This window comes from Lemur catta, chromosome 3 (assembly GCF_020740605.2).
Source record: "Lemur catta isolate mLemCat1 chromosome 3, mLemCat1.pri, whole genome shotgun sequence".
Lineage (NCBI taxonomy): Eukaryota > Metazoa > Chordata > Mammalia > Primates > Lemuridae > Lemur > Lemur catta.
In genome coordinates, this window is record NC_059130.1 from 60,262,429 (window position 1) to 60,276,528 (window position 14,100).

At 41.1% G+C, this 14,100-nt stretch overlaps 1 protein-coding gene across 2 annotated transcripts in view; it reads left to right on the forward strand.

The window, feature by feature from the left end:
* Nucleotides 1–14,100, forward strand: part of LOC123635474 (uricase) — a 33,927-nt gene that overhangs the window by 14,293 nt on the left and 5,534 nt on the right. For both annotated transcript variants that reach the window (XM_045547656.1, XM_045547657.1), the window contains 3 exons: nucleotides 1,636–1,752; nucleotides 1,851–1,929; nucleotides 12,288–12,474. In XM_045547656.1, coding sequence (XP_045403612.1) covers nucleotides 1,636–1,752; nucleotides 1,851–1,929; nucleotides 12,288–12,474 — 383 coding nt within the window. The remainder of the gene's footprint in view (nucleotides 1–1,635; nucleotides 1,753–1,850; nucleotides 1,930–12,287; nucleotides 12,475–14,100) is intronic.

The window sequence follows — 14,100 nt, forward strand, 5'->3', positions numbered from 1 at the left end:
CACTTACTATCTGTATATGGTGGTTAATAGCACTTTTCAAGAGGAACTCAAATCTGATTGATATTTTAACACTTCTACCACTGGTTTCTTTAAGTGTGAGAGCCACCATCCTATTCCTGGGCAGTTCAAGATAATTTGTTACTTGCCAATAAGTCTAAAAAGACAAGAAATGTGTACTGGAAATCTTCTTTTCTTATGTTTTTGCATGAAATCCATACCCATAATGCATTAAATGAATAAACAAATTACAATATAAATTCTGCAAGCCCTATTTCCACCCTGAACCTTTCTCTTGCTAATCAGAATGGCCCAGCAAACATGTACAGGGCTATGTAAAAAGGACTTGCTTGCTCTCTTAAAAAAAATATTTGAAAATAGGCCTGTACTATGATATGGAAGAGGGCCAGGTACCACAGATTATTATATTTCCTATACGTGTGAGAGATTGCAGAAAAGTGAAGGATGGACCCCAATTTAAAAACAATTTAAATTCATTCATTACAGTTAGAGTGACCATATAATTTCTTATCTAAACCAGGACACTTTTCAGAGTGAAATAGGATGCTATTAATTATTATTCTGGGACAACAGGTATAAAACAGAACTATGCTGGGAAACCTATATAAATAGTCCACCTTAATTATAGGCAAAGGCATTAATAATCTGTACACTGTTCTAGGCCATAAAATATTGCCCAGAGATTACTATGGAGGGTTGTGTGGAAGTGGGGATTTATTTATGGGAGTAGAGAGCTGTGAATGATCAACAGAAGGATTGTATGCAAGGTGAGGAAGGTGATGTGGCCCCTGGGAAACTGGGAGGCCCATTTGCAAACCTCATAGAGTGTCCAGAGTATTATGGTGTGCTGTTGTTGGTATAGGTGATGACTAAGCTTGCCATGAAGAGAATCTGAATATTGAGTTAGTTTTTGCTCAGCCACTGACACGTCCTCTTCTACAAAATGGGTTTCTTGTAAAAACAAGAGGGTCTCACCCAGTGATGGTGATTATTAACTTCACTTAGGAGCTCTAGTGAGAAATTGGGATAAGAACCTTCATCTCTTGAGATTCTTTCTAATTCTGTACTTCTCTCCTTCTAAAAAGCAATTAATCAGGAAAGAGAGCTTCATGAGTATTGTCAAAAGACAAAATTACAACAAATGTAGTTATAAATTTAATTGCTTTTATGTACCATTAGGGGCAGCCTCCATTCTACAAAAGAGAGTGAGAGCGCCCACTGGGCAATGACTGAACACTGGATTTTATAAGGTGGAACAAGGAAACTGATCAATAGAAAAAAAATAGATCATTCAACATCAGGTTACTTGAGGTTACTTTCTTGTAGGGGTTAAAGCAGAGCGGACTTCCTTATTATGCTGACTCAGATAGACTGGAATCTCCTGTTTTCAGGAAGAACTAGTCTGTTTAGGGATCTGTCTGCTTCCTTGAAGTCTCAATTTGATTATGTGGCATGTCTCACAAGTGACTCCATTTTGGCTTGGTCTGGTATGTTGGGTCCTACTGCAGGAGCTCAGTCCAAAACAATGGCCTCCCATTAATTTTATTTAACAGTATTTAAAAATTATTTTTAAATGGGGTGAATATTTCTAATAGTTAGCATTGTTTCTTTTTACAGATCAAAAGCATAGAAGACTTTGCTCTACATATCTGTGAGCATTTCCTTTTGTCTTTTAACCATGTCATCCAAGCTCATGTCCACGTGGAAGAAGTCCCTTGGAAGCGTTTTGAAAAGGTTATCTTACTTATTTGTGCTCCCAGTTTAATTAAAGAAATTGGCTTTATGGCATGTGCTGAAATTTTACTGGAAACATTTTTTTCCCTAATTTTCAGAATGGAGTTAAGCATGTCCATGCATTTATTCACACTCCCACTGGAACACACTTCTGTGAGGTTGAACAGAGGAGGAATGGTAAGAACTATTTTTCAAGCTTTGATTCTACAATAATGACTTCAGGATTTTGTTTCTTTCTTCTCAACTACTCTGTTAACACTGAGGAAAATTATAGAGAATTAAATTTGAGATGGAAATGAACATTGTGACTTTGGATTACATTAAAGAATTATCTACTTTTTATATTAAAAATATAAAAATGAAATATTTCATTTTGCAACAAAACCTGGGGGTCGAGTGGGGTAGACCATTTTTGTTATAAGATTTTGAGGTGAGGCAGAATAAAAAAGGCCCAGGCTGACAAGAACATATATCTCTGAATTTTTTGACCAAAAATTTTGGTACCATACCATGCTATAATTATAGTAACCTTTATAGGAAATGTTTACTAAATAATAATCAAGTTGTCCTGAAATTCTATTTGCATAATAAAACCACTAATATTACTATAATTTCTATAAAATGAATCTCACTTAAAGTAGCAATGACAATTATATAATTCTATTTCCAAGAAATTTAAAAATTAACTGTAGCATATAATTACAACATAGACCTTATCAGTACTGATAATTTAACTCAGCAAATATTAAAATTTCCAAACCTTGTATTCCACTGATTTGTTGAGGTTGTCAGAGCAGAGTTCAATGATTGACTGAGAGTTAGACAAGAGGACCTCTAAGAACCATGGTGCTAAAGAAGGTAGAAATATCTGTATCCTAATAAAAAGAAACTTCAATGATCATTATAAAATGAAAGTGTGGATGCTAAACTTTTTTCTTTTTCTATTTTCTTTTCCTCCTCTCCCCTCCACTTTCCTCTTTTTGCTGTTGCTTTATCTCCCCTTTCTTTCTTTTCTAAATCTCCTCAGTAAGAATTTGAGGTGGCATCTAATACACATCAGGCATATTATCAGGTTAATAAAATGTAAAGTCTTTCTCATTCTGAATTCTATTAGATAATGTCCTCCTTAGAAAGTTCTAGTATATTAGTTATTATTTAATATATCTGTATCAAAGCCTAGACATAGCTAGGCCCTTATCAGTGTTTGATTAATAGTTATAAAATTATTGTTCTATAAGAGAGACTAGTTATTGTATTAAGTTGAAAGATGATTTTTATCCCCCAGATATGTAGCCATGTGATACATTAGCACTCTGACTGAGCTGTTTGTTAGTTAAATTGGAACTAACTTCTTTTCTTTCTTCCCTCTTCTCTGTCTCCCTCTCCCTCCCTTATTCCTTCTTTGTTTTCTTCCTTACTTCTTGCCTTAGTTATATGACTTTGGAGGAGAAGGCAAGACAAGTTTCCTGACTCTTATGCCAGTGTTTTCCTGCCCACACCATACTGAATACCCTCATAAAATTAGAAACTCTAAACCAACTCTCTCCAACTGAAATACAATGCAAGCCATGTAGTAATTTTAAAATTTTCTAGTAGTCACATTAGAAAAGCAAGAAGAAATGAGGGAAATTAATTAATAATTAATATTAATAATATATTTTATTTAATGCAATATGGCCAAAATATTTTAGTATATAGTAAATATAAAAAGCTATTAATGAAATATTTCACGTTCTTTTTACAAAATTAAAATTTTGAAATCCTTTATTTTATATTTACAGCACATATCGAGTCACACTAGCCATAGTTCAAATGCTCGACAGCCACATGACTAGTGGCTACTGTATTGATTAGCACAGCTCTAAACTGTTTTTCAGTGACTTTTGGAATGCTTAGTTCTTCATTCCCCTTTAAATTATGTAAAATAATAGCAGGGTCTAAAATTAGACTTCAGGAAAGCTAATTAAAAAATGAGAGTATTTATGAAAAGTGCTATGTCATTCATTCACGGACTATTCATTCAATAATTAGATTTTGAGGACTCATTATATACATAAGGGGCTGTAGAAAAAGAGTTGAATAAGATATCCTCTGACTCTAGTGAGTTTACAATAGATGAATAATAGGAGACAAACTTATAAGCAGATTTATTGCAATATGAGGGGCTGGAGGGATTAAAGGCATGCTATAGGAACAGAGAGGTGCAAAAAATGACCTCTTCCCAGAGCAGTCCAGAAGGCTTGACAGGGGAGGAGGAAATATTTTAATTGGCTTTTGAAAACTGATTTAGAGCATGCTGGCATAGAAGGGAGAAAGAGAATTATAGGCAGAAGAGACAGCATACACATGAGTAAGATTCACAAAGGAGAGGAAGGAGGGAGGAGAAATATTCTGAGCATCAGCCTCATGCTGAGCACCGTATTGGGCAGGTCTTTACTTAGCTGTTGGGAGGGCAAAGCATTTGAGGGACAGTAACAAAGCTCAATGGGTCTGATTTCTAGAATTTAAGAAGCAGAGATGAAGATTGAAGAAGTTGGTTTGGGCTGGATTCCAAAGGGGCTCATGTGATGTGCTAACAAGTTTAGTGTAACTTGGACATGGTTTTGGTTAAGCCCAGAGGCCGTGGGGTCAGAATGAACAGTATTTGAATTTGAGCTCCACTACTCAATAACTTTGTGATCAAGCAAGCGACTTACACTATGTTAGTGAATTTTTATTTGTAAAATGAAGATATCAGTGCCCCCATCAGCAATTGCCCATGGAAATAGAGGAGGTAAATGCTAAATTTATTTTATTAAGCATTTAGCACAGTACCTGGCACCATAGAAAGCACTCCTTAAGTAATAGCCATCATTATTATTTAGAATGACAACAGAGACCCAGGGGAAGTCTTTAATGGTCAGGTGAGAGGGGGTGAGAGAGAGAGAGAGAGAGAGAGAGAGTGCACATGCGCGTGTGCGTGTGTGCATGTTTGTTCTTTAATTCTGACCAAGGTCTGGTGAACAGGCTAGAGAAACAGGCAGTCGTGAGACATTTGGAGACTTGTTGCAGAGAGGACGAAGTGCCCAGCTCTGAACTAAGGCAGTAGAAGTAGAGATGGAGGGACTGAGAGGCGGAGGAAGCATTGTGTGGGGCATTTCTGATGTGTGACCAAAAGGGCTTAGCAGCTGAGTAGGGATGGAGGGTTGGAGAAAAGGAGGAGTTAAACTTGACCCTAAAGTTGGAAGATTGGGGAATTGAGTAAAGAGAACACACAAGGAGCAAGTTTTCAGGGAGGAAGCTGGTGAGTTTGGGAGTATGGAATGAAGATAGATTTGGGGACCACCATTAACAGATTGATGGTAGGTGAAGCCATAGGGAAGAAGGAGACCATTCCAGAAAAAAATATAAAGTGAGAAGAGGAAAGATGAGAGGGCTCAGGAAAAGTCCCCAGTTTAAGGGTTGGGAGCAGTTTAAAGAGACTAAAGAATGGTCAGAGAGACAGAAGAAGGAGTGGGGACATCGGTGTCATGGAAGCAGAAGAAAATTATGTTTCAAGAAGTCAGGGATGTGGAGGATGGACAGGCTTGAAGCTCTGACTCGGGTGGGGCAGAGGCAATATATGTAACCTAAACATTTGTACCCTCATAATATGCTGAAGTAAAAAATAAATAAATTGGAAACAAAAAAGAAATCAGGGATAGTTATTGAGGTAACACGATGCGTAACAAATAGGCCCATATATAGTGGCCCAGCACAGGAAGTTTACTTCTTTTTGTCCAAGTCCAACTCAGTGTTAGTGTGGAGGAGGTGTCAGTTCCAAGAAATTATTTGGGAGCCCAGGTTGATGGCAACCTTACGCTTCTAGTCCTTACTTTTAGGTGTCACCTTGAGAGTAGATCCCCATATCAGACAGTCAGGAGAGGGAAAGAGCTTAGAGGAGCAAAAGGAGAGGGCAAGACCCCTCCAGCAGAAGCTCCAGGCCTGAAGACAGCACACAGCGCTTCTACCGGGAGAACTCAACCACGCGGCCACACCTAACAGCATGGCGGCTGCAGAATAGAGTCCCGTGGCATACCCAGGAGGAAGAGGAAATAGATTTAGCCTCTGCACCAGGAGGGTTAGGAAGTTTGGATTAAAAGAGGCCTGAAGAGGAACTGTGTTTTTGTCAAATAGGCGTCATTGGCGACTTCCACCAGGATACTTTTAGCACAGCTATGGAGGTGGACGTGAAGTGGCCAAGTATAGGGTTCTGCTGATCATAAAAAGAAAACAGGCTTCCATTTACACTCTGTTCTTTCCAGGCATTACCAGGAGTTAGTACCAACCTAAATTCTAATCACCTGGCTGCTGCAGAGTGGAAAAAACTAGCCACCATAATCAGGTTGAAGGTTTTTCTTTCTGCAGAAAGCTCCAAAGCTTCAGGGTGCTGAGATCGTTGTGGCGGTGTTCCCAGAAGCTCCAGCTTGACTCATTTAGAGTCCAGCCCTCCTCTGATATCACACAGGGCTGGCAGGGATTGGGGCAGGGAAGAGACATCTGTTGCCTTACATGTATGCAGGTATGTGTGTGCCCATGTATATGAGTGAGTGTGTCTTCCAGGGTTGTGTATAGGAAGATGACATTTCTATTCTACTCTGTCCCTCTCTGGAGACAAGGGATGTGTGCTTTTTCGGTAGCAAAGCTTAATTCTTTATTTGCTTATTATTCAAGAGCTAAAAATGCAGAAATTATGATGCGAATCAATGTTACAAATATTGTCATAAGAAACGCCCTTGTATAGGTTTAACAAAAGAAAACAATCATTCTCTCTCCCCCCCCCAACACACACACAAATTCACGTGGTGAAAGATGTTGTTATAAACCCCTGAGTAGTGTCTTTGATGGGGGCCTGGCTAGAATGGTTAAGAATTCTGTCCCCTCAAGCACGTATACTTAATCACACATTCAGTTATGCCACTCTCCAAAGGGACTCTTCCCAGCAGGACATGTGACCGAGTTTCTCCTGGTGGGCCATATTAACTCCTACTTATCAGTTCAGCAAATATTTATGAAAAGCCTACTGAATCTGAAGCACCACTTTTAGTCCCCAGGAATTGTTCTAAAACTCCCGTTACACTGTTTCTTCCTCCTGGATCTTTTAAAGCTTCATCATGGAGCTGACTTTCCAGTGTTTCAAAGTCTGCTGCTTCCATGGGAGAATCTGGAACAGAAAAAGACATTTTTTTACCCAAAGGGATGAGGGCTGATGTTATTCTGGGGACTTTCCAATCCCTGGGAGGAAAACTAGGCTGTGTGTGTCTGATGCAGGCTGTTGGTGTAGGTGCTATATGCAACCTGGATCTTCCAAACTCTTTCGTGTGTCTCTGTTGAACTATGAGCTTAGCTAAGCCTTGACATCACTGGGGTGGCTGAGTCACTAATTTGAATCAAATTGGTCCCAAACCTCTGCACTACTTGAATTATAACTTGCAATTCTTTAAGCATCAAATTTCTCCCGTGCTGACACTAATTATAAAAATCAGCTAAAGCATAGTTAAATAGAGGAATGGGAGACGAAGAAGAGGTCGAAACAATAGATACTGTTTTCTAGTGGTGAAAAACACCCGCAAAAACATCTATCGCCATGATGGCTATTGAGGGTAGGAGGATGGTTTTAAGGAAGGCAGCTGATGAAATCGAAGTCCTGGAGAAGAACAGATTTAAGGGGTGACAGTCTGGGCAGATGGAAGAGGTGAGATGAGAGAAGTGGGAGAACCAGGACAGAGATGGCTGCTGCCAAGAAGGCTGTTTATGTCCTTTCAATATCAAGACTAAAATGCTTTTCAGTTCTTCTGTAAGGAAAGTTCTTGGCAGACACATGGTCTTTTAAAAATCGCCTCGATCATCACCTGGTTGTACCAAAGCCCGATTAACTTTCCACCATCTGGATGATGTCATCTCTCCCCATCCAGAATTGCACGCGGGGAGCTTTCACTCTCCCTGCATGAGCTAAATGGCCTCTTCAAGGCAAATATTTAATTGATCTTCACTTTTTCTAGCACTTACAAGTTTGAGATTTTCTACTAGAATGATTTAATGTAGTTTTAAATATCCTCCTTTCAGCTATTTGTGTTCTTTTAGGAGGTGTTAAATGTGGAAGCAATTATCCTCTTATGACAGGATTTTTTCTTGGCTCAGTAAAGCTTTGTGCTTTGTGACACCTGATGCGTAGGTAAGGAATTGGGCTGATTTTGTATTAATTCGCAGTGAGTCTCTTTCCCTTAGATAGCTAAAGGGTAGGATGTATGCTTCTCGGAGAGATAAACCACAATCTGCTAAGTGTGTAGGAGGACACTAAAAGCTAGAAAAGATTATGTTCTAGCAAAGAAAAATGTGAAAAATCTTTCTTTTGCATTACTCCATAACGATGGCAAAAAACCAAAACAAAACAAAAACCAAAAAAAGCTGATTAAGTGGTTTCATGGGAAGTAACCTAGAAAAAGACGGTCTTTTGGGTTGATTTACTTCTTGTTAGTCTAAATTGGAATCTTTTTTAGAGTGTGTGAGGCATCATATTTTTAGTTGATGGGCCCATGAATTTGAAAGCTTCAGGTTCTTACCAGTGTTCAGAAAGCTGGGGCACTGCCAACAGAGAAGATAAAATAAGCTCTCTGATTTCATCCAGCATGTCTAATGTGTGCCAAGGAAAAAATTCTTTTAACATTCAAAGAGAATAGTTGTTGTTGTTGTTGTTCATGGAATGATGAGAGCCCCAGAGTAGAGGGTCTGCGTTCTGCCAAAACTGTGGCAATAGGTAATTGTCTTTGGGAACATGAGACATCTTATTCTATGTAAAACTGATGCCAAAACACATTTTAAAAATGCAACTGCTTTCTCCACTCTTAGATTCTAGCAAGAAAGCAGATCATTTCAAAGTGGTCCGGCAGGACTGATACTCCTTAAGTTCAGTAAATCTCACCCTAGAGCTGGAGGTGGATGGGATGGGACATCAGTAGTTGTCAGGATCCAGTGAGACTTTGTGAAACAGGGCAAATATTCACAGGTGGTTGAAGTCAATAAGAAAAAGTCAATTATGGCAAAACTATCATCATCCCTTTTGTAGAGCATTTCCTGTGAGCCCTTTCTGTGCATTATCTTAGTTACATGTATTGACTCTAGGAAACAGGTATAATTATTGTCTCCATTTCACAGATGAGAAAATCAAGGTAGGGAGAGGTTAAATAATTTCCTCAGGGGAATAGAGCTCATAAAAACGGGGTATAGGGAGGCAGGGAGAGTACTGGGAGTTGAATTCAGGGAATCTGGGTCCCTGAGCTGTGGATTTACCATTATGCAACACTGTATCCAGGAAACCTTTTATGGTTAAGACCATTGGAGGAGACAAAGTTGATTGGCTTATGTGGATGCTGGTGATCAAGACCAGCTATACAGGAAAAGATGAAGTAGGTAAAATTTGCCTTTGATTCTCTTTCATCTTTGTATTCCCTTTCAAGTGTTCCTACTACTTATTTTAACCCCACTCCTGATTGAAAACCTGTGTTTCATTTCTATAGGATTTTGCTTTCTAGAAGCGATTTCCCTTTGGAAATAGATTACCATATTCACTTAGAAAGGTTTAAGGAGTCACTCCTTTAAGGGATCTTTGCATTTTGATAGCAAATTTTTAAGGAATAAAAAATTTTTAGATACACAGGAGCCATTCCTAAAAGTGATCCTTCAATCTCCATTTCAGACCAATGGAGATGGTATTTTTCAGGCGGTGGCGGGGCGGGTCGGGGGGGGGGGGTTCTGTCTGAGGCCCTCAAAGCACACTGTGGAATGGGAAGTGGCAACCATCTCATCTCCTGGGAAGGCCTCTTACAGTGCAGAAATGGGGAAAGGGTCAAAGGAAGGAGGAAACATTGCATAGATGGGGGTGATCAAAAAAAGGGGAAGAAAACCATGGAATCTCATAATGTGGTGCTGAGTTTAAATTCCACCTCTGCCAGTTTCTATCCAGGTGACTATGGGCAAATGATTAAAAGTCACCTGTATAAAAATACCTACTTTATAGAGTTTTGAGTATTAAGTAAGATAGAGACTGAGAAAGGCAGCAGCCAAAGGCAGGCCTGCAGACAGGAGGTTCTCAGCCAAGGTTGCTGCCCTACCCCTGGCTCCCTGCCACACTGTATGTGAGAGTCGGGGGCCACGAGGAAGACAAACAGCAAAGATTGATGGAGGTGAACTGTCTAGAAGAGAAAGAGACTGAGTTGTGAGATATTCTTTGATGTGAATCAATCTTGTTATTCATTCATTCATTCAACAGATACTTGATTGTTTCTGCAGTTCTCTTGGGTTCGGGACTTACATTCACTGCATTTGGAAATGCTGATTTTGTGAAATCATGTCTTTTTTTGTTGTTGTTGTTGAGACAGAGTCTCACTCTGTTGCCCAGGCTAGAGTGCCATGGCATCAGCCTAGCTCACAGCAACCTCAAACTCCTGGGCTCAAGCGATCCTCCTGCCTCAGCCTCCCGAGTAGCTGGGACTACAGGCATGCGCCACCATGCCTGGCTAATTTTTATATATATATTTTTAGCTGTCCATATAATTTCTTTCTATTTTTAGTAGAGACGGGGTCTCACTCTTGCTCAGGCTGGTCTCGAACTCCTGAGCTCAAACGATCCACCCACCTCGGCCTCCCAGAGTGCTAGGATTACAGGCGTGAGCCACCGCGCCCGGCCAAGATCATGTCTTTATACATTTAGAATCTGACAAACCCAGCCAACTGAAGGCATTAGGGCCTTGCTGGTGTCTTTCTTTTGATCCTTATTCAGATATAGCTTCCAAAGAGAACCTAGGAAAGTTAGACGATTATCATTTTCTGTTTTACCACATTATCCCGGAACACTCTGCACAGAACACCTTATTTAATCAGAACATTTTAAATCAGCACATCTACCATTATCCACTACTCATTGCTCCCTGTGGTAGGTGCATACATGTGGCATGGAAAATATCAAAATACAGTCATTATTTACCTGCTTCTGAAACTCCACAGCTAGCTCCTGAGTTGACTGCAGCAATTGACACCACACAGGTGATGTAAACCATTGGATTTTTAAGAGCTTCTGTGGATTTTAATTGAGGATCATGGGCTACATTCTTGTTATTTAACTAAGACCATGTATGTAGTGATGCCTAAATACCTCTGGCTCTTGATTTTTAGACTAAACAGGCTGAGAAAGATAGATATTAATCAGTACTAACTTAGAGACTGAAAAGAGGTGATCTTAGTAATCCTACCATAACACTTTGCTATCAGGATTTGCCAAGTGCTCCCTGAATGTCCCCTGTCCTCAGCAGCCTGTGCGTACAAATAAGGTCATGGTAATAATGTTCATGTTATTTTCCTGGTCTTGCAGCTTTCTCACTGTAAAACTGCTGGACCTCCCCAGCCAAACTCTGCCACCGTCTGACAGCATCAAAGGGCTGTCTCTCAGGTGCTTGGGAAGAGGTTTGCACCCACTGGGTAAAACTGCTGCCTCACTGGCTCTGCTGAGTGTTTGCTGTGTCAGCTGCCACTGCTCCTCGGGCAGAACGCCACTCTCCACAGAGTGTTATACCCTGGGCTTTCCCGTTGTGTCACCAGGCTTCCCTAAACTGCTGGGGCCACAGTGTGTTCCATGTAGAAAGAGAAAGACTCTTCCCCTCCCTCACTCTGTGCCCCACCTGTCACGGGGCCCTGGCACACAACTGAACAGCTTCTTCAGATTATGCCTGTCACCCCTCCGCCTTCCTGGTTACCGTAGGAGGGGGCAGCAGAGACAGGAGGAGAGCCATATCATCCCTCCACTGTGTTCACCTCTCCCTATCTCCCCCAGAACCCATGAACCAACTTTGTCCCTTCTCCTTCAGCCAAAAAACAAAAGCCTTTATAGACATCAACTTCCAGAGAGCTATGTCTTGTGAGTCACCAGCCTCCCCCAGTCTTTATTTAGGCTCAGCCAGGCCCACGCTGCTACCCATTCATGAAGTTATCTGGTTTCACTGACCTCATAGGCATGAGGGAACTGAGATGCCAGCAGAGTCTAGTGGTGACCGAGTCTCCAGCCTCTGTAGATGATCAATAAGAGCACTGCCCCAGTAAAGGGACCACAGTAGCGGAGGGAGGAACTGCGCTCGAGGAACTTACCAACTCACTGCAGCATGGTTATCTGTTGAATGAGGTGGAGCTCAAAACGTGTAAGGTAATTTGGCTGAGAAGGCACCTGCATGTAGGCGAGAGGAAGGTGTTCATTTCTGTGGCCTTCGACACAATATGGAGGTTTGTTCTCAGGCCTTCAGTTTCCCTAGGGCAGGAGAGGGCAGGGAGTCGTGGGATCCGGATAGAAGGAAAGGGACACTATCCTCATCACTCGCACTTCAGAGGAGACAGAAAACTTGGGCAGTGATGTGGTTTTTTGCACATAGTGTGTCATGTTTTAGTGACCAGGACCCTCTGTGCTAAGTGTCAGTAAGAAGGCATTGTTTTGTTTATAACCTCATCCCTTCCTGCCTTTGTGATCGAAACAGAACCCCCAGTCATTCATTCTGGAATCAAAGACCTCAAGGTCTTGAAAACAACCCAGTCTGGATTTGAAGGATTCATCAAGGACCAGTTGACCACCCTCCCTGAGGTGAAGGATCGGTGCTTTGCCACCCAAGTGTACTGCAAGTGGCGCTACCACCAGGGCAGGAGCGTGGATTTTGATGCTACTTGGTATGAATGCATGGTAGCACCTGGCACTGGGCACGTAGTGTCCACCTTCTTCCTAGGGGCCCAGAATCTGTAGAGTCTTAGATCTGAGGGAAGCTTACAGGCCATTCAACTTAACCTCCCCACTATTCAGAAATCCCTTCTCTTTTTAAATTTATTAAATTGGTGGTTCTCAAACCTTAGTGTGCATCAGAATTGCCTGAGGGCTTGTTAAAATGAAGCTCTCTGGACCCACCCCCAGGGGTCTGATTCTGTAGGTCTGAGGTAGGGCCCAAGAATTTGCATTTTTAACAGACTCCAGGGGATGCAGATGCTTGCATTTTAAGAACAGCTGCATCGGATGAAGATGATATCTGGCCTTATGACCTTCCTAGTACAGAGAGGGCTGAACTAGGGTGACCAACCTGTTGCAGTTTGCCAGGGACTTTCCTCGTTTTAACACTGAAAATCTTGTCTTAGGAAAGCTTGGTCCTAGGAAAATTGGGACAATTGGTCACGCTAGGCTGAACTCAAAATGATATAATATTTGTAGAAGCATTTTGTAAATGATAAATGCTTTAAACTATTGTCAGCCTAAATAACAGTGATTCTCCAAAGATATTTATTCAGGAATGTGCAGGGGGTTTGCAAATCTGGGATATGCAGGTGAAGGTAACCATAGACACATCCAAAAAGGTTGGGGAGGCTTATAAACAGCAGAAAGGAAAAGTACACATAATTTGTTTTGAGATAGAACACTGGTTACAGTGGCTTATTGCAGGAGTTGACGCCAGTTCATTAGTGGAGACAGTGTGTCAGGCAGCGTAAGTAAGGTCTTGTACGTCCGGCTAGCTATCCTTGTGACTCATGTAGCAAGATGCAGTTTGCGAAGTCTTTGGCAAAAGTTCTTATTACAGGTATAGGTATGTAGAAGCCCTTCAGAGAGTCTTTGTAATAGTTCTTATAGATATGTGTGCTTGAGGGCCCTCCCTCATCGGCCTCCCAGGTTAATTAAGTAATTTATTTTGTTAAAGTTTGACACAAGTGATTCCATTTTGATTCTACAACTTTCACCATCTAAAGCTATGGTTATTATTATAATATCTTTTTTTTTTTATTTTTGAGACAGAGTCTCACTCTGTTGCCTGGACTAGAGTGCAGTGGCATCAGTCTTGCTCATAGAAACCTCAGACTCCTGGGTTCAAGTGATCCTCCTGCCTCAGCCTCTTGAGTAGCTGAGACTACAGGCACATGCCATCATGCCTGGCTAATTTTTTCTCTTCTTAGTCGCCTGGACATTTTTTTGTATTTTTAGTAGAGATGGGGTCTCGTTCTTGCTCAGGCGGGTCTCAAATTTCTGACCTCAAATGATCCTCCTGCCTCAGCTTCCCAGAGTGCTAGGATTACAGGTGTGAGCCACCGTGCCTGGCCATTATAATATCTTTGATAAAGAGTAATAAGGCCTCTGAACTACCAGAGCTTGCTTTTTGAGTAGGCATCTGATTCGTTTGCTGAAGCTCTAAATGTTGGAAATTTCTAGTGTATGATGAGCTAGAATCTGCACACACACGCCACCCGACCCCACGCAGCTTCCTCCCACTGGTATAGTTTCTCTCTGCTCCTTTTATTATGCAATAGGTGTTAAAATGC